The sequence below is a fragment of the Struthio camelus genome, chromosome Z (genome assembly GCF_040807025.1).
Source record: "Struthio camelus isolate bStrCam1 chromosome Z, bStrCam1.hap1, whole genome shotgun sequence".
Classification (NCBI taxonomy): Eukaryota; Metazoa; Chordata; class Aves; order Struthioniformes; family Struthionidae; genus Struthio; species Struthio camelus.
The window spans coordinates 62,938,942-62,961,502 of record NC_090982.1 but is presented as its reverse complement, the minus strand read 5'-3'; the positions used below and the strand labels follow the sequence as shown (position 1 = coordinate 62,961,502).

The window sequence follows — 22,561 nt, the reverse complement described above, 5'->3', positions numbered from 1 at the left end:
AAGTTGGATAATAGCACTTGAGAAATGTGTCAGTGCAGTTTGAACTAAATGTCTGCCAGAATCTTAACACTAAATTTCAAGCTTCAAACCATTTCTACAGGTTTTTGTATATAAATACTGTTTAAATAAAGAAGTTAAATAGACCGAAATTTACTTTAGGCATTTAGGGGAATTATATAGTGTTGTACTGCCAGGTCTCAATTCATTGTTAAACATATCAGTTAAGTATTTGATGAAATCTCCGTACTTGGACATGCTCAGAGCTTAAATAGACAAGACCCTGAGCAACGTGGCCTAAGCTGGCCCTGCGTTGAGCAGGTGGTTGGACCAGATGATTTCCAGAGATCCCTTCCAACCTAAATTATTCTATGAATCTATAGAACTGTAAAATTGCTCTTTGTTAAATTAGACATTAAAGATTCTCTGATAAAAGGACCTAATAACATAGGTGCAGATCAGTAAACGCAATCTGTGATAGAGAATTACAAAAGGGAGCATAATTTTCTCTGCCTGCAAAACAGACTTACGCAAGTACACTGAAATTAGAAAAGGTAATGTAAGGTAAACCAGATGTTGGCTGTAACAAAATCGAGAGCTAGATTTTTTATTTTTTTTTTTTTTAGAGAATGACCAGTGTTCAGAACTTTTACCTGTAGCCTATGAAAAGGTCATAGCTTTTCAAGGAGTATCTATTAGCTTTTTAATCACTCGGGGAGCAGGGATGGAACGCTGATTATGGCAGTGATGGCAAGGGGTCCTCTCGAGCACAGTTAGAACCATTTAAAACCCATGGTATTCTGATGCTTTTATTCCTTCTTATTATAAAAGGTTGTTATATGCATTTCAAAACACTGTAACCATTGATGTTTTAAGTCAGGTTTATGTATACATGGCACATCCAGTCAATGTAGGACAGAAATCATTGCACACAAAACTGTTAATCAGTTTTGTCCTGAATTATTTCATAACCATCTTGGCTAACATTGGTATGAAGATATCGTCAAAAGTTTTAAGTTTGGTATACTCCAAACAGTATATATAAACAGCAAAAAGTTGTGAGATGGCTAATTAAAGAGCGTTCCTTCTGCTCTTAAGCTGTTGGAATTCTTGATTGGTTTTGCAAAAAATTAATATTTTAAAAGATGAGATAATATTTTAAAAGATTTAAAGATAAGTAGGACTCTTATTTTACAGTGCGCTTAGTTCTGCCAGACAATCAACCAATCCCTGCCCCTGTAAGCATGTAACTGACTTTAGAGATGGATGATATTAAAAGTAGTATGGGGGGAAAAAATGCGAAAATTTATAAGCTAAGCTAATTTTAAAAAGTAGCACTCCTTAAATGATTCTTTGTGATGTGAATACTAGCTACATTTCAAGGCATTATTTCACTGTATGTTTATGAAATGAAAATTGTCAACAAAGGTAGCATTTCTCCTGAATTGTATCTGAAATGTCTGTATTTGGCATCTGTAAGCACAGTTATGGCACGTCAGAAGTTAGAAAGCAAGAAAATATGTTTTCTTAAACATTCGCTTGTGAAATTAAGTAACTGTAGTAAGTATTAAAATTGTGAGTAATAGGACAATAAAATGCTTTCTTTCCTGTTTTCATACGGTTTATCTTGTATCATTAGGAAGACTACAAATATATTTTCTGTATTAATCATCTAATGCTGTTTCTTCCATCATTCAGTTTTATTGCAGAATTATAAATTTGATTTAAAAAAAAATCAGTAACAAATGTTTGAACTTAATTTAAATATCATGGATGTTAATCAAATTTATTTCGCATTCTAATGATTTTATCATTATATTTAAGTAGGATATCTGAGGCATATCAGCAATCAATATGTATTGATTATTTGGTACATCAGCAAAATAAAAGGTGTTCTTTTCTAAAAATTTCTCATGCCTCACAGCTGTAAAAAGATTCTGATTGGACATAGTGGTCCTGAATTGTTAGCTGAATTCTGTAAACTGTAGTTAGTCAGTCAAACACAGCAGAATGCAAGGTATCTGGAGTTTCTGTAGACCTGGAGAACTGCAAGACTAGATAATCAGAAGCTTAGTGAGTGGAATGGCTAGGAAAAGCAAGTTGATTGTATGGGATTTATTTCTTAAGGAGGAATCTATAGTATGTGATAGTAGTATTCTACTATTGATAGTGTTTGTTTTTTTTTTTAACCGTTATGAAAGCTGCCTCAAAATCTAAGTTTTTCCAGCATGCTTTTAAATCAACTAGTATGGGGTGTGTGTGTCTGTGGGCTTAAATAAGTCAGAAATTGAAGTCTGCAAAAACTGAAGTGATCAAACGTTATTTTCTTGATTCCCAAATTTATTGTTTTAATTTTGTTTTTCAGACAATAGTTTGCTAGATTTAGTCCTGTTTCTGGGGTATCTGTTGCTGATGACTGACTTTGTGGATAACAGTTCTTCTAAAAGAATTGTAAAATCCATATTTATCTTTTGCATGCATTTAGTTTGAGTTTGATGCTTTTTAGATTACAAATAAACATTAATGTGAGTAAAAGTAACATTTTCAGAAATACAAGCGCATGCATACTGTATTGGTACTATATCTGTGCTGGAGAAGAAGCATGGAACATTGACACTGATGTAAAAAATTAGCAGACTTTTGGATTTACAAGGTAGAAATGAGGCAGGTAGGTTTAACACTGTTTCCGGATTTCATAGTAAATCTGGAGCTGATATGTAATATTGTTATATATCATATATAATGTATTTCAAAGCACGTGGTCGATTCTCTGCAACTTCTCTTTTCCCAGCACAAAGGATGATCATTTCAATGTAAATATTCAGCCCCCTGTTGGAGAACTGCTTTTACCTGTCACTATGTCAGAGAAGGACTTTAAGAAGGAGCAAGGTGAGAAATACTATTTCATCAGCTTCAATAAATGTATTTGGATGAGAAGAGGGTGGTGCTGTTTTCAACTTCCAAGTGTACAGAAAGTGCTTCTAGTGTAGCTGTTGGTGGTGTTCTGTCTTAATATTGTCTGGTACTGATGATTCGATTTAAAAATACCTTAAAAAAGACATGCAGTGGTATTTGACCGTTTTTTAGTGTGCCTTTAAAAACACAAAGCCTGCCTCATATCCTTAAACAATCTCTTAGCTTAGAGTTTTGGCTTCCTGCCATGAAGCATCTACGTGCTTCGTATTAGCAGTAGGGCAGAAAACTGGAACCCCAGCTCCAAGAAATAAACCAAACCTACATTGATAGAATGGTTTTTACTAGCCTTTATTTCAAGACTACTCTTAAATACTGCTAGTGTACTTTTTCAACTACTTAATTAATTTATTGTAACCTTTCTCCTTTAAAACATTTCTATATATAAAAAGAATGTGTTTACTAGAATAAGCTTTAGAAAGGTGACATCTTGCCTATATCTCAGCAGACATTCTTCTAATGTTGTGTCTTTAAAGAAGGTAAGTTTGATTCTAGTCCAAACACAAACCCCCATAAGAGCATTTAGTAACTTGAATATTTTATGCAGAATAACCAGAGAAAACTGTAGTTAGCTTTACCCATGAATTAAGTGGAACAATCCACCTTGCTATCCTTAATTTGAATGTTATTCTTGGATGTTTTAAAATATAAATGATTACATTTTGGATGCATTCAAATGCAATAGTGTTTACTCATCTTTCTCAATGTATGGAGATTTATATGTGTAAATCTCTTCACACTGAGATGAGACTATGCCCATGGGATTCTGTCTCATTGCTGTGTAAGGCTCAGAAACTCAGTGTATTCATCAAGCAGTTGAGAACGTCAATGAGTAATGCTACATATTATAGTACTACATATTATTAATTATTGCTTTTGAACATTTCTTGCTTTTGTATTTTTTAAATGATTAAGAAAGTAGTTTAAACATTATTTAGATCATTTTCTGTTAAAGTTTATCGCGGCGGTGAAAAGTTAGGATTGTGCTTTGTGTTCTTAACCAATTGATACTTATTTGCTGTTCTTACCCTTTGCTGGCTAAAGCCTGCCTCTCTGCTTTATACCTGCTCAGCAAACCAAGGTGAGTGATTGAATGAGGCTGTAGCACATTCATTTTAAACTGTTCCCTTCTAAAAATTGTAGCTGAGGTTACAGTGAAAGGAAAGAAGGGTATTGTGCTTCTTCTCCCCATGTTTTTATATTTGCTTGCTTCATGGTATTTTGATGGAGTTTTTGTATGTTTTGCTGTGACTGAGGGTTTTTTTCCTCCTGACTGGCCATACAGAACCATGAGCACATAGAAGAAGTGTACTTGGAGAATAGCTGTGGTCCTCTGTGGAGTTGTTGCCAAAATTCCTTTTTCTTCTGCCATTTTACTTCTATGGTTGTTGATTATTTGTCTGAATAAATCTGGCAGCTGTTTGCTGTGTTTAATAGAGCAGAAAGGCTACTCTGAATAAAGCTATTTGAAAATTTGTTTATATGAAGTATTTGTAAATCCATGAAGGTCTCTTGGCATTTCTGTATTGCTCTCTCTGTCTTCCTGAATTCATTCTTTGATGCAGGACTTGATGCTGGCAAATTTACCACAGGTTTAAAAACCTTTTCTGTTGCATTTTTTTATTATAGATATCAGCTGTTTCAGAATATTCTTGGTAATAGGGGTCTCAGTTCTAAATTTGGCATAAGCATTTATTACAGAGATTTAGGAGCAGCGAGTATTTGGGGACAATTACTGTGTTATCTTGGAGTGAAAATTTCAGATTATAATAATCAAATACAGGGCAATTTAGAAGTTAGTGTATATTGTTCTGTTCTGTGTTTAACTTTGGTTTGTCTGTATTCTCTAAATGAATCTGATTTATGTAACTTGTTTTTCCGTTTGTCATGGCTTTCTTTTTCTTTTTTTTCCTCTCTCCCCCCTTTTTTTGTTTTTGAACATAAGATGTTTCAAGTCATGTATCTGGAGATACTTTGTTTTATTTGCTATCAAAACAAATAGGCAGAAATAGTGAAGGAGGGAGCAGAATATTAGAAATGCAAGATTATATTGGGGAGAATGAGAATATGTATGGGTTTTAAGGATTTTTACATCTAAATTGCACGTGTAATCTAATAAGACTGCTAAAGAGGAAATACCCAGTGTTATACTGACATGTAGAAGACAAGTCATTGCTTCACATCTTTACTCAATTACACCACGCTGCTTTGCATTGTCTGGTACATTTGTATATTTGCATTTCCTTCCTGATGGCATAAGGAGAGGGGAACGGACAGGTTACTGAATATTCATGGCTGCGAAGGGTATCTAGTGGTAGCGCTGGAACCTGCAAAGCTGTATGTATCCACCTGCTACGCGTGATACCTTTAGCCTTGCTACCCCATGTTCCCTTACCTTCAGTGCCGAATGGGGGAATCCTCTGGTGAGGCAATTCCTGAGAGCAGCAGCTGAGTTAATGTCGATGTTGTAGTTACTTAACTAGAAAGGTAGTTTGGTGATACCATTTTAATCTACTCTTTCCAAATTATTATTTTTGCTGATCTTCAGGCCTCAGGATTCTGTCCCTTATTTTACATCACATCCTTGGGAAAAGTCCAGATCCTTTAGTCGGAATTCTGTATGAGTGAGAAGTGTACCACTGGGGTATTTGTATCCACATTTTTACTTGTCCTGCTGTTTTTAAAAATCAGTGGCAAAACTCTGCTTGACTTGCTTTGGAGCGTGAGTGAGTTCTGTTTAATCTGGTAGCTAACATACCTTGTTATCTACCAGTATAATTTTTTCCAATTTCATTTCCTTTTATTATTCAAACTGTGAACAGTTGTTTCATTGTATTAGCTAATTAACCCAGATTAATTGCTGCTCTGTGCTCTGACTAGAGTTTTCTTATATTTCAGTGTTTTATGTAGTATTAAAGGTGGCATGTGATTCTTATGACCGGAGATTAATCAGAATTTTTATGAAGGTTTTTTGTTAATAGCCAGTTAAAACTACTTTAGGTATAATGTTTTGTGGGTTTTGTCCTACAGACATGTTTTAAAATAATTTTGTCAAATTTTTAAAAAATAGTATACCTGAATTCTGTTAATTTCAAAAAAAAAAAAAAAAAAGGGTTACATAAACAATTTGTTTACTTAATTTTATTAAGATTTATGCATCCAACTTGTCTTGCTAACAAGCAAGATGCTAATTCTTTAAATGGTCAGACATTTACTATTTTCTGGCCCTTGACTACCATAAGCAATCATATTTGATGCCCCTTAATTAGAGTACCCTTTTTTCTTTCCAGGTTCTTTTCCACCTCAGCAATCGAGACAATACATTTGCTTACCATGCTGCTCTCCTAAGTGTTCTTTTGCATGTAAATTAATCTTGATTCAGTTTACACTGTCATGCTGAGTGGTACAAATTGCCTATAACAATAAAACAGCATGAGTTAAAAATAAAGGGGGGTGGAAAGGCAGATTGAATGTGTGCCTTACTTGATAGGATGTTACTTTGCTTTATGCCAATACATTAGTCGACGATAATGAATCTTCTGTTCTGAAAAGCATGGTTTAGTTGATTTTTTTAATTTTACTTCAATGGAGCAGTACCTTGTCTTTTATAGAACAAGTTAGACAAACCATTAATGACAAGAGTGTTAAGGTTAAATATGAAGCAATGCATTCACTTCTCTGAGTGCTATCCATCTTTCCATTTACAGGAGCTTGACAAAAGTACTGGCTTTGTACAACATTTCCTTTAATTACATGCTGCGGGGAAACAGGCTTTTAACATAAACATAGTTGCATTCATTTATTCAGCATTTGCTCTTCAATAGAGCTTAATGGAGAAGGTTTAAATCCTAAATGAGTACACACATCTCTCAGCAGTGTTATGTCAGTCCCCGTGCTCTGCTTAAAAGCAGTTTTGGTCTGCATATGTAGTTTTTAAAGCTTTTGCCTAATAGTGAAGTTAAACAATTTGAAACAGAATGTACTATTCCCAAGATAAAGCTGATTTTTATGGAAGTTGTATATTTATTTTTGTTCTCTTCAAGAGTAGATCATGTTCAAAAATATCCCATTATTTACTCATGAGCTGTTCTATTTTTACTTCGATGTTTCTCTTTTGTGACAGCAGCTAATGCAGGTTCTAGTGCATTTAAATGTTCGATTTAGTTTTTTTAATTGCTGTATTAAGCATCTTAGCGCTGTTCGCTACGGATGAGAAATGTATATACACCCCTAAAATACTAGCCTTTTGAGAGTTTTGCATTGGTTTCATTTGTTAATATTATTGTGGATTTCAGTTGCTTGATATTTCTGCCTAAAGTACTAGGTTCCATTGTTTATCTGTGTTTTTAGATTATGAACCTAATGTGAAAGTACGCACACAATGTTAAATTGTAGTTACTGTTGCTTGGTTTTCAGTCAACAGGAACGTCCTGCAAATCACTCTCCTAAACAACGGATGTTGATAGGAAAGAAAAGTGTTTTCTTTGTTACAGTGCCCTTGAACGACATTTCTTTCTTAACTTTTTTTTGTCAGTCATATGTTTGGATATAGTCTTGACACTTCTGTTCCATTTTGTAGTGATGTTCAAATTATTTTAATCAAATAGTTTATCATGACATTTTAAAGAGATGGATTCCAACTGAATTTCTCAGTTTCTAATGTGATGACTTTATCTTCATGAATTAAATTGAACTGATGACTACTATCTAAATTTGAAGATTATTTTTAGCAATTGGATACAAAATTATAATTAATTACTGTGGTTGTATGATTGAAAGATTAGAAGGTGTCTTTGTATTTGGTCTTATTTAAGCTGGACTTTTCCAGATCAATCTTACTTAATATTTCATTTCTATGTTTACATTCTTCTTTCAGATTATGCATTTTGCGAAAAAGAACCGTCTTGGTTTCACAGTTGCATTAGTATCACACATATCACTGTTCAGTTATTTATTCTGATTTATTTGTTTATAATAAGGCAAATAATATGTTAAATGTAATTATGTAATTTCTTATAAAATTGTTTTCTCGAGGAATGATTTAACTTTCAATGTAAACGTTTTTTGGGTTTAGAAGTCTTTTATTTTTGTTTCCTGCTTAATGAGCAAACAAATCTTAAAAGTATTCCTAATGAAATACTTATTATTTCAGGGATGCTGACAGGAATGAATGAGACATCTGCTACAATAGCTGTTGCTCCACAGAACTCTACTAGTCTTGTAATAATTGAGAGAGTAGTGAAGGCAGCAAACCTGGGGGTAGTCCCTTCTGGTCAAGATAACATACACAGGTAAGATTACATGTCATTTTCAGCAAGAGCATCCTTTAATATTAATTTCAGTTAGTTCAAAATTCAGCCACATTCTATAATATTAGGAGCAATTTTATTATCCACTGCTTTAACAGATAAGGTGCCCAGTTTACACCGTAACATAGACTCCTAACTAGGTATTAACTTGAGCCTAAGTACTAGTCTGCTCTTTATTTAAAATATTTAGTCCATCAGATATCTTAGACCTTACTGTACACTGTTAAGGAGAGTTGTTCTTTTCTAGTTTTGTTTCAAATGGAAAAAGATAGCCTTCTCAAAGCATAATACTTTCAGGAGCTTCCATGTGTTGGTGGGGGGTTTTTGTTTTTGTTTTTGTTTTTTTTGGAGACTTCTGTTTCCAAAAGTGAGCGAGCAGACTTACTCTGGTTTATCATCTGTGAGAGGAAGCTTGGTTTTTTCCACATAAATTTTTGCCCTGTGATATCCAGCCAGTTAAACCTAGCATCTGATTTTTTTTTTTTTTTAGTTGGATGAAGATTTTTTTTAAATGCTTTTTAAGTTAAACGAGTTAAACACTTCCTTCTCCTTTCTATTTATGTGCAAGGGAAAAAATAATTGTGGTCAGCCATGAAAGTCATTGGCCCTATTTAATCCCAGGTGTTTCTTGTAGAACAATCCATTTCACCCAAAGGCTGTGGTATAGAATGTCAGTTGAATCAATATGACTGTTGGTTAATGACAGCTTTTAATGTGATTCACTCAAAATATCTAGTCCCATGAATGTGTATGACTTCTCGATTTTGACAGGAACAAACAGAAAAAATGCCATGAGTGAAAGACTGAGTAGACACTGATAACAACAGCAAGACATTATTGCAAGCTGTAGATGTGGTCATAGAATCAGTAGAGAAATACCTCTCCTCTATCATCTATTACAACTATTCCAGAGGATGAGTGAGCCCCTAAAATTCTGCTATTTGGATAAGTTTAAAGTACCTCTTCTATGTTTGTCTTAGAAATTTTGCTGACTGAGATGGCTGTTTGGAACGGTAAGAATCACGTAGGTTACACAGGACTAATAACCTGGTATTTCTCTTCCTTTGGATTTGGCCTTTTTTGCATTGCTGGGCATTTGTATTGCATTGCATTAACATTAACCCAGCTGGATTTTCCTATGCATTTGATACGGTCAATGATAAAATTCTGTTTCATCGTAAAAACATGATACAGCTTGTGCGATTGCACTGAAATGATTGTCACTATTGACACCTGCTCCTCCGTGAAAGAGTCCTCATTTGTTGCATCCCTGTGGGATCTGTACAGCCTGCGTTCTCAACATCAATTCAAACACTAGGTGAGAGTGTCAATCAAGAACAGACTAAAGTGTCTGCAGTATGCAGGTAGTTTCCATCCTTGTTCTACCCATCACATGAGACTTAGTGCATAGGGATGGATTGTTTTTGTGACAGTCTCAAAAAGGCTATCTAAAATAAAAGCTCAGTTCCTAGTTCAGCCACAGGTTGTATGATTGTAGTCAAGTTTCTAATTTGATCTTGGTTTCTCTTGCCCTTCTGAAAAAGGAGGTTTTTCACCAAAGAGAATCTATGACCAACTGTATTTAAATTGAAGAGGTACTTGCTGTTTTGTGCACTCCTTTGCGGACACTGGTTGAAGGCATGTTCTCTGGTAGGCCTGAAGTATTCAGAAAGCTCTGGAGCATCTCAGGTGTTTGTCCAAGTTTTTTTTTGGTTCAAAGTTAAGTGTATTCAGTCTGCCATAGTAGTTGTGGAATAGTTTGTATTTTTAACACCCATTGTGCAAAAATAAGTTTTATAACGTAAATGGCTTAGCAAAAATGCCCAGTAGTAATGGGCATTTAGAAAATAGCCCTTCACTTGCTTCACCAAAGTAATTGGAGTTCATAGATGCAATGTAATTGTGGTTGCACCTACTCTTTACCAAGAACAGGAACGGAAACTTTAGCTAATTGATGTTGTGAACATTAAAGTTCATCCTAGATTTAGATAAATGAATATTTGAGGACCTTCTCAATCTCTAAAACAAATAACTAAACAAATGTATTTTTATATTTATATAAATGTATATACATTATATAATGTATGTGTATTTTGATTAAATCAATTCTATCATGAGAGTAAAAAACAATGGAGCCTCTTGCAAAATTTCATGGATGCAGGAAGTGTGCCTTGTTTTATTTATATGACATGTACACCATTTCAGGATGATAAAATAACCGCTTTAACCTTAACAAAGCAATTATGAATTCTACTAAAATATGATAAAAGTGAAATTTTGATTTTTTTTTTTCTTCCATAGTATTGCCATTTATCTTGTTTGCTTTATTGCAAGTGGTATTTGGGGAAAATACATACATACATACATACATATATATATATATATATATTTATAAAAGAACTTATGTCAGTGCTTTGTCATTCTATTCAGTGAGGACTACTTGAGTGCGTTTCTTGGAAGTGCTTAGTACATACCCCTTTGCACAGGAAAAGAAATACTGTTTTCAAACTGACATTGTTCTGCACTGTGCAGCACGAATTATATTAACCCCTCAGTTGGTCATTCCCAACTTGAGTATTACTACTTAATGACTGCTAAAACCAAGAAATTTATATTGCCTGGTAATGAAATAGTTTCATTCAAAATGAAACTGTATAGTTTAGTACTGGCATATCTAATAAGCATGAAAAGGCCCATGTTTCCTGGGTGTGGGATGGGGTTTCCTGGGGAGTTGGGGGGAGATTCTTCAGTCTAAGCATTTTTTGCGTTCACAACAAAGATGTTTTAACATGTCATATTGGTGGGGCCTAATTACTGGTCCTTAAATGGATAACCCTATTAGGATTGCATTTGTGCTCCAAATAAAAACGTTAGGGCAGATATAATGAAGATTTGAAAATAAATACTTGAAACAAATATCAACAGAATAGCATGTACTCACAAATGAAAATGAAATAACTGTAAACCTGTCAAATACATCAGCTATGTGTCAGTCCATATCACAGTATAGTGACACTTTCTTACCACTATTTTCTCTCTTTATCATATGGCTACTGAATTTATAACTACTTGAAATGTGAATTCAACTATTATCTGACATTTTGTTCTACACACAATACAGCTATTTTAGATTCTATTTTCTGATAAATGATAATGATTCTTATGATAAATAAGTGATAAATGCAAAAATTTTGAACTCTGTAGACAAATGAACACAAATGTGCATCTTTACATTCATATATTTGCAAAGTAAATTTGCTGTACTATTTTACTTTCCTTAAGTGTAGTTACCTGCACCTAAAATGAGTTTACACAAGCTATTAGATCTCTGGGCCTTGTAAAGCTACATGTGCTGCATGCTCATATTCTTCATAGGATTTAATTATTTTGTATATCTATCTCTTGCTTTTGTTACCAAGGGGAAATATTATTTCAGTTTTAAATAATTCTACTATATACAAAAATGTGGAAGATATTTTAAGAGAGAATTTTTTTGGAGCAGGAAGTATTTCTCCTTAAATGTAAAAAATGCAGTAAAAGCTGCATATCCTTAAAATGTTTTGCAAGAGTGATTGTAGTTATTGAAGCAGAACTCTTAAAGCATAGAGAGCTCTTTCAGTATTCTGAATACTGTTGTTTGTTAAAAGTATTTTAAGAGATGAAGGGTGGAAGTGGGCTGAGGAGCAACTAGATGTTGCCCATGTGACTTTAGGAAGAATCAGCTAAGGCCCCAAGATTCTTTCTTGTGATTCACATCCATGGTCACCATTTGAATATCTAAAAACAAAGAGACTGAAAGCAAAGTATTCAAGCAAAATGTGTATTCCTACAGGGGTTTAATCAGTATGAATAACCACGTTTTGGGACAAAGTAGTACTTTTCGGTTGAATGCGTGTCTGCTGTTTGTTGCTGGAGGGCAGTGCAGGGAGTCTACCAAAATTTTTTCCTTTTTCAACGTAAGAGGATACATTGAGGATAATTGAGGATATTTAATCCTTCAAAGTTGACTCTTCTATGGACCATCATTTCAGCTCCCTATCTCCGTTTGGACAATAACATTCATTGCTTCATACATCAAAAGTAAATTCTAGACTCTTCTGTTCTATTTCAAAATGTGATGAGATGAAGACGGTACTCAACTCAAGATTTTCAATATTTTGTTCACCGGTATCAGCCTTATTTATTCAGAGACTTTCTTCATGCTAGCTTTACTGTCGAGATGTGTTGCTTACTCCTATCAGATGAACATTCTAAAAGTTCCTCAGACTTCTTCATGCCTTATTCCTTTTCAGCTCCATAATATCCCACCAGGATAGATAATCTTCATTTGCTCCACTTTGAATATAGCAGAAGACAGTAGAGGTGATAGAATGGAAAGATTAGTTGTAGACTTTGCTTAAAGTTGGAAAGAGTTGCATGGTAAATGAGGATATCATGGTCCTCTCATAAGTGTCAAAATACTGTCTCCTATTAATCCTATTGCGTAAAGGAAAGGCATCTCAAGGTAAATTGACAGAAAGAAAATCATGGAAAATGTAGATAGGAAATACTTCCTTCTACTACCTCCAAAATGTTGCAAAAGGCTCTTTAATGTGTTGGCAATAGCATACAGCAGAAAAGTCTATTCAGAGCTGAGATTGTGCGCTGTATTTGATTCTTTACTCTTTCACTTTGTTTATGTTTGTGTGATTGCATTGATATCAGAATATATCAGTGTGTAATGGAATGGCGAATCAGGCCTCCTTGAACCAGCAGTCTCTTTGCCTTTCACTCCTCAAGCGTGTCGTAAACAGTATGCATTGTACTGTAGTATGTTAGTTCCCTCAATGCCTGGAGTTCTACAAAATGGGGTGATTTAGAGCACCTTTTCCACAGTTTTTACTGCCCAAGCAGCGAGTGAGATAAAAGTCTGAACCTGACAGAACAGATATGAAGAAGAGACTTTACTTAGCCTTAGCTAGCTTACTAGTCTTTTGAACTAGTCCATTGCTGTCCTTGCATGTTAGAAGGAATCCACAATTAGTAACAGGATAGAGTTGGTCTAGAAAGAAACAGTCACCATAGTGTCATCTACATATCTCTGTTCCACAGTTCATCAGGATGGCCTTAACCATTGGCCAGCACTCTTAAGAGACACATGACAGCATTAATTTAAGTCCTCTAATTTGAGGTGATAAAATTTATAATTTTAACAACACAGCATGGGATATTTTCAAGTTTTGGAGAAAACCAAACCTCAATTTCTTTGTTTTCATAACCGAAGCCTTAATCTGCTTCAGGACTGCTTTTTCACCTTTTGAAACAGTGAGTCTAATATCCTTCTCTTTTGCAACCTTTAAAGTGGTCATTCCAATAGCCATCTCTTCTTTCTATAGATCACCAACGCTTAAATTGGTAGAAGGAGGCTTCTTATCTCTTAGCATGATGAGAAAATAAACACCTGAGTGAGCAGCAAACAAGTTAGCTTTTAAACAAGACGTGCAAAACTGCACTCCTCGTTGCTGGGGCAGGTCTAACTAGCTCAAGCACAGCACTGCATACAGTGGCTGTGCTGCTTCGGGGACGCATGTTTTTAGTGACACTTGACTACACCATATAGTTGCACCAGTTTGTTCAGAGCGTGCACTGTGCAGTGCATTGTTGTTTGGGCTACCCATGGCCTGTATAATTTTGTGGATAAGCAAGTGTTTCACAAGATGTAAATTACTTTCCACCTGTCTTCTGTGGGGCTGACATTATGTTTTTGCTCAGTCAAAACATACTGTGGGAATCATGTAATAGGAGACAGTAAGCACATTGCAACAGATTGGCATTGAAATCCTGAAGAACATAAAAGCAATTAGATCCATTATAGAAACTTGCATAAAATGCCTTAAAAAAGAAAAGAAACCACACAATCTACACACAGAAATCCAAGGATCAACACTTGTTCTTCAGTTGCTTTTGCAACTGAAGTCGCTTTTTGATGCCCCCTGTGCATCAGTTTGACAATCTGGTTGCATTCGCCCCTTTTTATCATTTGGCAACCTGTCATGTCCTATTTATGGTATATTGGCAGACTGATCCTCAAAGGAAAGAAGGTTTTGTTTACAGACAGTTTTGATTATCAGAGAATGGTGTGCTTAGTAATCAGTTTTCCTCCCCACATCTTTTTATTCCAGCAGCACTTAATTTGGGGAGAAAAGGTGTGTAATTGTACATGTATGTATGTACTGAAGATCATTTGAAAGGGTCCATCTGGAAAATTTCTCTATGCGTATCACTTTGCAATTTATACTGAATTTAGAAGAATTCTCAGGCAGAAGGTTGATGATCGGGTCCCATCAGCTTACCGTAACTAACAACTGAAGGTACTTCCAGCATGTCAGAAAGGAGGAGATATCACCTGTTTATTGGGGATAAGCCAGTGTAGAAACTGATGAGAAGTATAAATTATTCATAGTTATTCCATTGGAATCCAAATATATGTTCTCATTAGTTGACAAAGAGGTTCTATAAATCCAGGAATACTTTCTAAAAGACCTATTCCACACTTCCGCCCACAGAAACCTTTTCTAAGGTTTTTACTATAATTGGCCTGAGAGCTTCAAACGAAGGGAACTCTATCTCTGGCAGTAGCTCCTCTGAAGCAGTTACGTGGACTGCTCTGCTTCCATGGTTTCTTAGCTGTGGGGCCTAGTCATCTTTTTCGAGGGAGCTGCAATGGGTAGCTAAGTAAATAAATTTGTAATAGGCATGCAGCCTTGCTTTTGCTTCCTAATTTCTCTGGTAGGAATTAATTAGAAAGCTGAATACCCTAGGCAAAACAATTTCTCTGTTAGTCTTTGCCTGTAGGAGACAGAATTCTGAATGGAATGGTGTATCCCTGTCCACAGGTGTTTTTGGCCTTCGCCTTTCCAGAGCTGGAAGATGTAAACTCTTAAAACTCTCTTTATTTATGATAAAAATAATTGCAGATAAAAAAAAAATGTTGAGGCTGTTAATGACCCAGCGAGACTAACCACCTTCTTTTTTTTGTCAACCGGTGCTAAGAGTCTTTCTGGTTAGCTGTTATTCTTAGGTAAACATTTTTATTCCTAGGTAAAAAGAAATCTGCATTTTTTTTTAAATATGAATTTACTCATTCAGTAGCTTGTAATGTATGCATATGTATATATATGCATATATACATACACACACACACATATATACATATAAATATAAATAAATAAATAAATAAATATATATGCTTCAGTAAGTGAGATTTTTCTCACTGCTAACAACTGGCCACTGTAGGTGCTAGTACAATTTTCACATATTATTAGCATATGAAGGGTTTTGGTTAACTGGTATAAAATACTTGATCAAGATGCCTGTCTATAGCATCATTTTAAGGCATTTGAACATTTTAAATATACTTTTGTATTTAAAGAACTTGTATGTAGATTACAGAGTTTAAAAATAACTTTAATATTAAGTTCACATTTAATTTTTTAAAGGTATACAAGAGTGAGTTATTTGGGATATGAAGTTAATCAAAATAGATTATTCTAGCTGAGCTTGTTTGCTGTCCACTAGAGGACAGCACTGCTTTTGTATCCGAATGCTTTAAATTGAAAAATACTTGGAGCATCTTATTTGAAAAACAAACAGGAACCTTCTGAGTCAATTGTTTAAACAGCAAACATTTAACATTTAAGAAGCTAACCAAACAGAAGAATATATTTGATTTGGAAGACCTCTGAGCAAGCTTTACATTTGAATATATTTCTGTAAGATGAACTATTTTCTTGGAATTAAGTTTTTTCAAATGAAAATTTATAACCTGTTTTAAAAGGTGAATGCATGTAATTCTCAAATGGTTAGCATATTAAATACCTGATCAGGAAAAATAAAATGAATAGAACAGATGAGAAAAAAATAGATCGAGTATTGCAATTATTATTTTCCATGTGAGGAGCAAATGTTTTAATTCAAGTTCTTAGCTTGTTGAAGTTTCGGGAAGGAGGTATAAATAGCTATGGGTAAAAATGATGAAGTTTAGTGAACTAGAAGTAAATATTTGGAAAATTTTTTTAAAAAAAAAAGTTCATGCAGCATCTTTCTGAACATGTGGACTAGTTCTGTGTATTGGACAGTAAGTTCTGAGGACTCTTTAGCATTTCCACATTTTTGTTAGAGATGCAGTGCAAATCCTCAATGGCAACCGAGGATAAACTCAAAAAAATCTATTTTGGCAATAAAATTCAAAATAATAAAAATGGAATACAGATTTGAGTGTAATTTATTTTCAAACAGTTTTAATTAAGCCCCAAAATAGTTAATTATGGTAATGAATTAGGCATCTTGAACAACTTGCTTTAAGAAAAAGGTTAAAATATCATGAAATGTTCTGGGAAGGAAAGAAAACATGATGTCAAATTATTTGAATACCATTTTTAATTATAAAATTTGATTAATGTTTACATTAATAAGCAATGCTAAATAACTTTTTTTCCTGAGAAATAAAAATCACCAGGTCTCTTTTGAGTATATTATTGCTTTTGTTTTAGTATTAAACTTACTGTATCTCCATATCAGAAGTAATATATAGTAATGCTATTCCAAATATTTTTTCATATTCTGAAACTTATGCAGAGAAATGACACAAGTAATTAGTAGTTTAGCCAAATTTGAGGTAAATTGTTAGATATAAAGTCAAACCTGTACGTAGATAGAATTTATCAGAGTAAGTTAAAGATTCAGAGTACTGAAACTATAAATGTTTTTGTTGCCCAACTGATACCCTGGAATGTACTTCATAGTTATTCATTCTTATATTAACAAATTGGAAACTAATTCAGAGTGGTTTTTTTTCCTTAGCATATATTCATTGCATAACTTGGGTTACACAGTTGTCAACTTTGGACTAATTATTTTTCTACAGCTAGGGCAGGGCATTGCATCTTGTGATCGTCTTTCTTACTAATAGGATTCTGTCTGCTTCAGCAGGCAGTAATTGAAGGCTTCATGTGCGAGATCTTTTAAGAAAAAAAAGAAAAAAAAAGTTTTGCCTTCTGTGGCCATTTGTTTCTGGTAAGAAAGAAAAGAAAATTGAACTTAAAATAGAAAAATCAGGGACTAGGAAGAGTGCCCGACAGGAAAGAGCCTGCTTTAGTGCTGTTGAATTATGTGTAACAAACCCTGCTCTGCTCTAAACAAGTGTCCTGGTGGTGAGCGTTCAGTTGTAAATTTACTTTTTCAAATGTTGAATTTTCAAGACCAGGTTTTTAGAGTGACTGTTTTGTTACTCTTTATTTCCTGGCCTCAAATTTGTATAACCTTTCCAAATAAAAAATGCCTCTATTGTATGTTGTAGCTATCATCTGTCTACAAATAAAGGGAAAATAACCCTTAGCCTGTAGGTAGGGTAGTCACCGTTACAAAGCCAGCGTTTGGGAAATGTTATCACATTGTACACTCTGACGCTCCAGTTTTTCCTTTTGGTAGGAATTCTGAACAGCTATAACTCAAATATTTATATGACAAGTATTAACAAATATTATTCTTATGAAAAGTGACCAAGAATATCTACTTGGTTTTAACTGTTGAAAGACTGGATAACTTTCTGAAAATATATCGGGCTTTCTTGATGGTGATTTAGAAATTGATGTATATTTTCTTACCTACTGACAGATACTATATTTATGTAAATGCGTGAACTCTTCCTCTTTTGTTCCATGTCCCGTTCCCACAGAATAATTAATGTTTTTAAAGGAAAAAGATCACTTGGAAAAACTCAGAATATGCAAATGCAGTTTACAGTTTTATATTTGATTTAATCTCCATTTTTTTTATAAATGGGGAAAACAAACAGCTGTAAACCTTTCTGAATATTTTTAATGATATATGAAAGCAGTTTCACAGGTAATGTTATCAGAAAGAAAACTAGAAAATAGCTGCAGTATAGCCAAAACAGACACCTTGAAACTATTAGTAAATATTTAGTTTTGTTTTCTGAATGATATTCTCATTTCCATTTCTCATTTCACCATTTTGTTCATGTTCACTCATGTACCCTTTGTGGCAACAGAACCGTGGTAATAAATAACATCTTATGTTAAGAGTTGTTCAAATGACAAACCTCTGTTTTGGACCTGCAAAATAACCAATTACAAATTAGATTTTAACATACTGCAGAGTAGTTTCCAAGGCTTATTTGGGTCCGAATGTGAAGTCTGATTTTTTTTTTTTTAATATATTTGTTCATGTTTTTAGTATTCAAATTATTACCTTCAAGGAAGTATCAACTTTCAGAAAAATTAAAAACAGTTACTGACCTCTTGGAAAAAAAGGTTTCCCACAGCTTCTCACAAAAAATAAATACCTGCTTTAAAGAGAGTGATTAATTTTTGCTCTTGAAAGATTTTGAATGGCTTTCTGATCTAAATACTTAGTTGAGCAGAACAGACATTTTGTAAAAATCCAGTTCAGCTTATGGTAAGTATAAGCATATACAACACAGTAACATATGCTTAGTCTAAAAATCAGGCGTTACCCAAAACATTCAACAGTAGTGTTTTTAAGACATGTAGTAATTAGCAAATTGGTTTTACTGGTCGCTAACCCAAAGTCACTTGCTTCATCCTTTAACAGCTATATTTAGTTTCAGCGACTGTATAAACATGTTTGTGTTATAACTCTCTTTGGAGACTACATTATCTTCCCTATTTTAGGGAAGAAAGTTTGGGTTCCAGAGCTCAAAATCAGTGGTAAACACATTGCGTCGTTCTTCTGTACATCTTTTGTAAATGGTGAAAATAAGTCATCTCATTCTGTTGCAATTCTTTTTTTCACAAAGTAATTCCAGATTGGTGACTTCTGAAATAAAGCCATCAGCCAACGTTAGTTATGCGCTCTAACACTTTGTGTAAAATTATCTGCGTATCAGACTTTTCTGTCTTGCAGAACACGTACAAATTCACATTTAATTGAGTTCAAGTATTTTATTCAGAGGTGTGGAAAAGTATTCTTGATCTCCCTATCTGATTTTGTAAATACACATATAAAAATATCAGAGCAAAACTGATCTCTGATGTGTAGGCTGCCTGACCTTTATCAGAGAACTGACTTTGTATCACTTTCAGTTTTTAATAAAAGAGGGTATAATCAAACCTTGAGGCGATGCAACACAGCAGGAGTGCCAACGACCAACCTTTTTATGAGCATACTCAGACATAATCTGCTTCTCTGTTGTCCCAAGACACAACTGTTAAGTAAATAAAGTGACTAATAAGACTATTGTTTATATAATTATGCTCGTGAAAATCAACAAGAGAAACGGTGATCTTTTACGTTGCAGTGCAAATAGACAAAATCATTGATGTAACTAGCTAAGTAGTTATTTTTCATAGTAGCAATGTTGGTTTAGAATCCCCTGTTAAAGGGAGAGGTCTTTGAATGTATCTGTGGTCTGGACAAAAGAAATAGATTGACCTGTGATGGGTGGCATTAGAGAAGTGCCCCATGTTTCCTTAATTAGTATAATGGGTTATGAGATTTTGATATGCTTAGTTTAAAAAGAAAAAAGACAGAAATTACTTCTCGTTTGAAGAGAACCTGCTTCCTGCTTAAGTGGCTAATATTTTAATTAAGTCTGGAGTGAAGTTTTTTGAGTATCTCCTGATAAACTCCCTCCTTTGTGTTGATGGTAATTAAACAGATCCCGAAGGGCCCGGCCCGGCGCTTGGCGAGGCCCATGCTAATTGTCAGACATGAGACACTGACCAGTTGGTTTGCTCTTGAATAGCCGACAGCGTGCTGTCAGCCCGGCGGTTTTATTTTTATGTATGGTGAGCTGTTGTCAGGGCTAACTGGGGCCTATTGTGGCTGAAGATGTTGCGCAAATTGAGGCAGATGGCTCGGATTCAGACACGTGTCATTCAGGCAGAGGAGCGGAGATTGGCCCTGCAAAGTGGGGTCAGCCTGGGTCGCAGACCTGCTCTGCACTTGTTAGTGTTTTCAAAAGCCCATGTGCAGCAACTTTGTTGTTGTCAAGTAACCCCCTCTCCGCCAAAGCCAAAAAAAAAAGAAAAAAAGAAAAAAAGCAAGCATGGGGTGCTCCTTGTGGAGCCTGGGAGACGAGGCTGTTGCCAACCTCTTCCTTCCTGTCTCTGGGGCCTGGCTGTGCATGCAGAAGGAATTAACAGGATTGACAGAAGTTCATTGTGCCTAAAATGGCTTTTCAGTCAATTGTAGTGCTTAAAAGGCTAGTTTTGCTTTTAATTCCATGTAATTAGTGGATTCTGCATGTCTTGGAATTTAGTAATGGTGCCTTAGTCCTAACTTTTGTTTATCTGGGGAGGTTTTTGCTTGTTTTGCAGGTCCTTCTAATACTTAATCGTAAAATACCTAGAAATATTTAGTCATTTAAAAAATGGTTAATATTCTGGACATAAGTTCACAGATAGAATGGCTTGGTGCCTTCAGAAGACTGAGCTGTTACCATCAGTTCATTTTATCGTGTTGGACATTTATAAGTACGAATATTTCAAAGTTGCATTAATTCATGAGATGGCAGGAAGATGCACTTTTCTGAAGGTATAACAGTTTGGCTTTTTGGAAGTGTTTTAATACACTTGGCCTTGCTGCATTTCCTTTTGGGTACCAAATAATGAAGATTATCCTTGGAATTCACCATACAACTGAATTCAAGTTGCCAGTGTGCACTGAAATAATTTTTGAGTATTGTAGAGGAACTGAAGAAGAATCAGAATTTAAATGCTTTGATTTAAATATATTTTATTGTTCAAATTAAATAATAATTTTGCATTATACCTGTTTGTCCTTTGATACTAAAATATTTGCATAATGCTGAACAAATTCTCTTTCTGAAGAATTTGGGGGCAGGAGGGTGTTATGATTTATCCTCTGAAGTGGATTAATGATTTAGAGGCTTTTTCTTATATTTGAGCTCCTTTAACTTTTGCAGAAAGGAGTATTAGTAGTCTTTGACCCTAAGATCCTCAGTGATTTTTTTTTTCTTTTTTTTTTTTTTCCTCCTCTCCAGGTTTGCAGCTAAGACTGTGCACAGTGGGTCACTGATGCTAGTCACAGTGGAGCTGAAGGAGAGCTCTACAGCACAGCTCATCATAAACACTGAGAAAACCGTGATTGGTTCTGTTCTACTGCGGGAGCTGAAGCCTGTCCTGTCCCAGGGGTAACCTGCTTACATCTGGACTTCAGAATCTGGCACACAACAAAAGTGCCTGGCATCCACTACTGCTGCCTTTCATTTATAATAATAGCCCTTCCATCTGGCAGTGGGGGAAGAATACACTCTTGACATTCTTGTCTTCTGCTTTAGAATGCTAGTGTGTATCTATCATGTATGCAAGTCCTTTCCTTTTTCTCTGCTTGCTAACCAAAGAACATATATTTTACTGTCAGTTATCTGCACTCTTTAATTTATTTCCCATTTGTTTTATTCTAGTACTTCCCTCTCTTCTCCCTTCCCCCATTCCCTTTCTTCCCCTTCATTTTTCCCTGTTGTAGTGGACAAATACTGGATAATAAAGTTCAAGGGAAATCGTACTGCTGGTAAAGTGAGTTAAAATGGCAGAGAGGTTCCAGCAATATCTACAAAGAGGTGCGCAGTTCAGCGTTTTTTGTCGTATAAATGTAAAAATACAATAGGTACAGCAAAATGGTGTTTGCTTTCTGAAAATGCTTGTAAACCTGAACTGAACTAATCTATTAAGAACAGTGTTCCCACTTACTGTCCTATTCTGAAATATTTGTGTTAAGATGCCAATAAAGTAGTGCTATGAGCAGGAGCTCTTTCTCTCTTCTTTTGATAAAGAACGGATAATGATGATAACTAGGAATACATATAACTGATCTATTTAAAGTAAATACTAACAAGGTGGGATGCTACATATGCGTGAGCAAATTGTTCTTGCCAAAGCAGCCAGTATTTGTCCTCCAGTTTTAAATTTCTGATATGCAGTTACATTTTTTGTTAATAAATTCACAAAACCACTTTTACTTATTTTCAGAATGGCCCATTCATAAAACAGTGATTGAAGAGAGTCTTGTGGCAAAGACCAAAGACCTAACTCAATAAATTATTCAAACCTTTGTTTCATATTTCTATTATAGGCTAAGGTTAAATTACCTCCTACCTGGGCACAAACCAGGGCTTTGGAAGTAAAGAGAAATTCACAGCCATGTATACCAATGTAGCACTGAGATCAACAGCTGTACAACCTCAATTGTATCCAGTTTTCTATCTGTTGCTACCATCTCTGTAACCTGTGTTACTG

General features: G+C 34.8%; 1 protein-coding gene across 2 annotated transcripts in view; it reads left to right on the top strand.

Moving 5' to 3' along the window:
* Positions 1-22,072, top strand: part of LOC138064474 (AP-3 complex subunit beta-1-like) — a 161,430-nt gene extending 139,358 nt beyond the window's left edge. For both annotated transcript variants that reach the window (XM_068927288.1, XM_068927287.1), the window contains 3 exons: positions 2,789-2,886; positions 8,123-8,261; positions 21,307-22,072. In XM_068927288.1, coding sequence (XP_068783389.1) covers positions 2,789-2,886; positions 8,123-8,261; positions 21,307-21,460 — 391 coding nt within the window. In that variant the 3' untranslated portion in view covers positions 21,461-22,072. The remainder of the gene's footprint in view (positions 1-2,788; positions 2,887-8,122; positions 8,262-21,306) is intronic.
* The last annotated feature ends 489 nt before the right edge of the window (positions 22,073-22,561 follow it).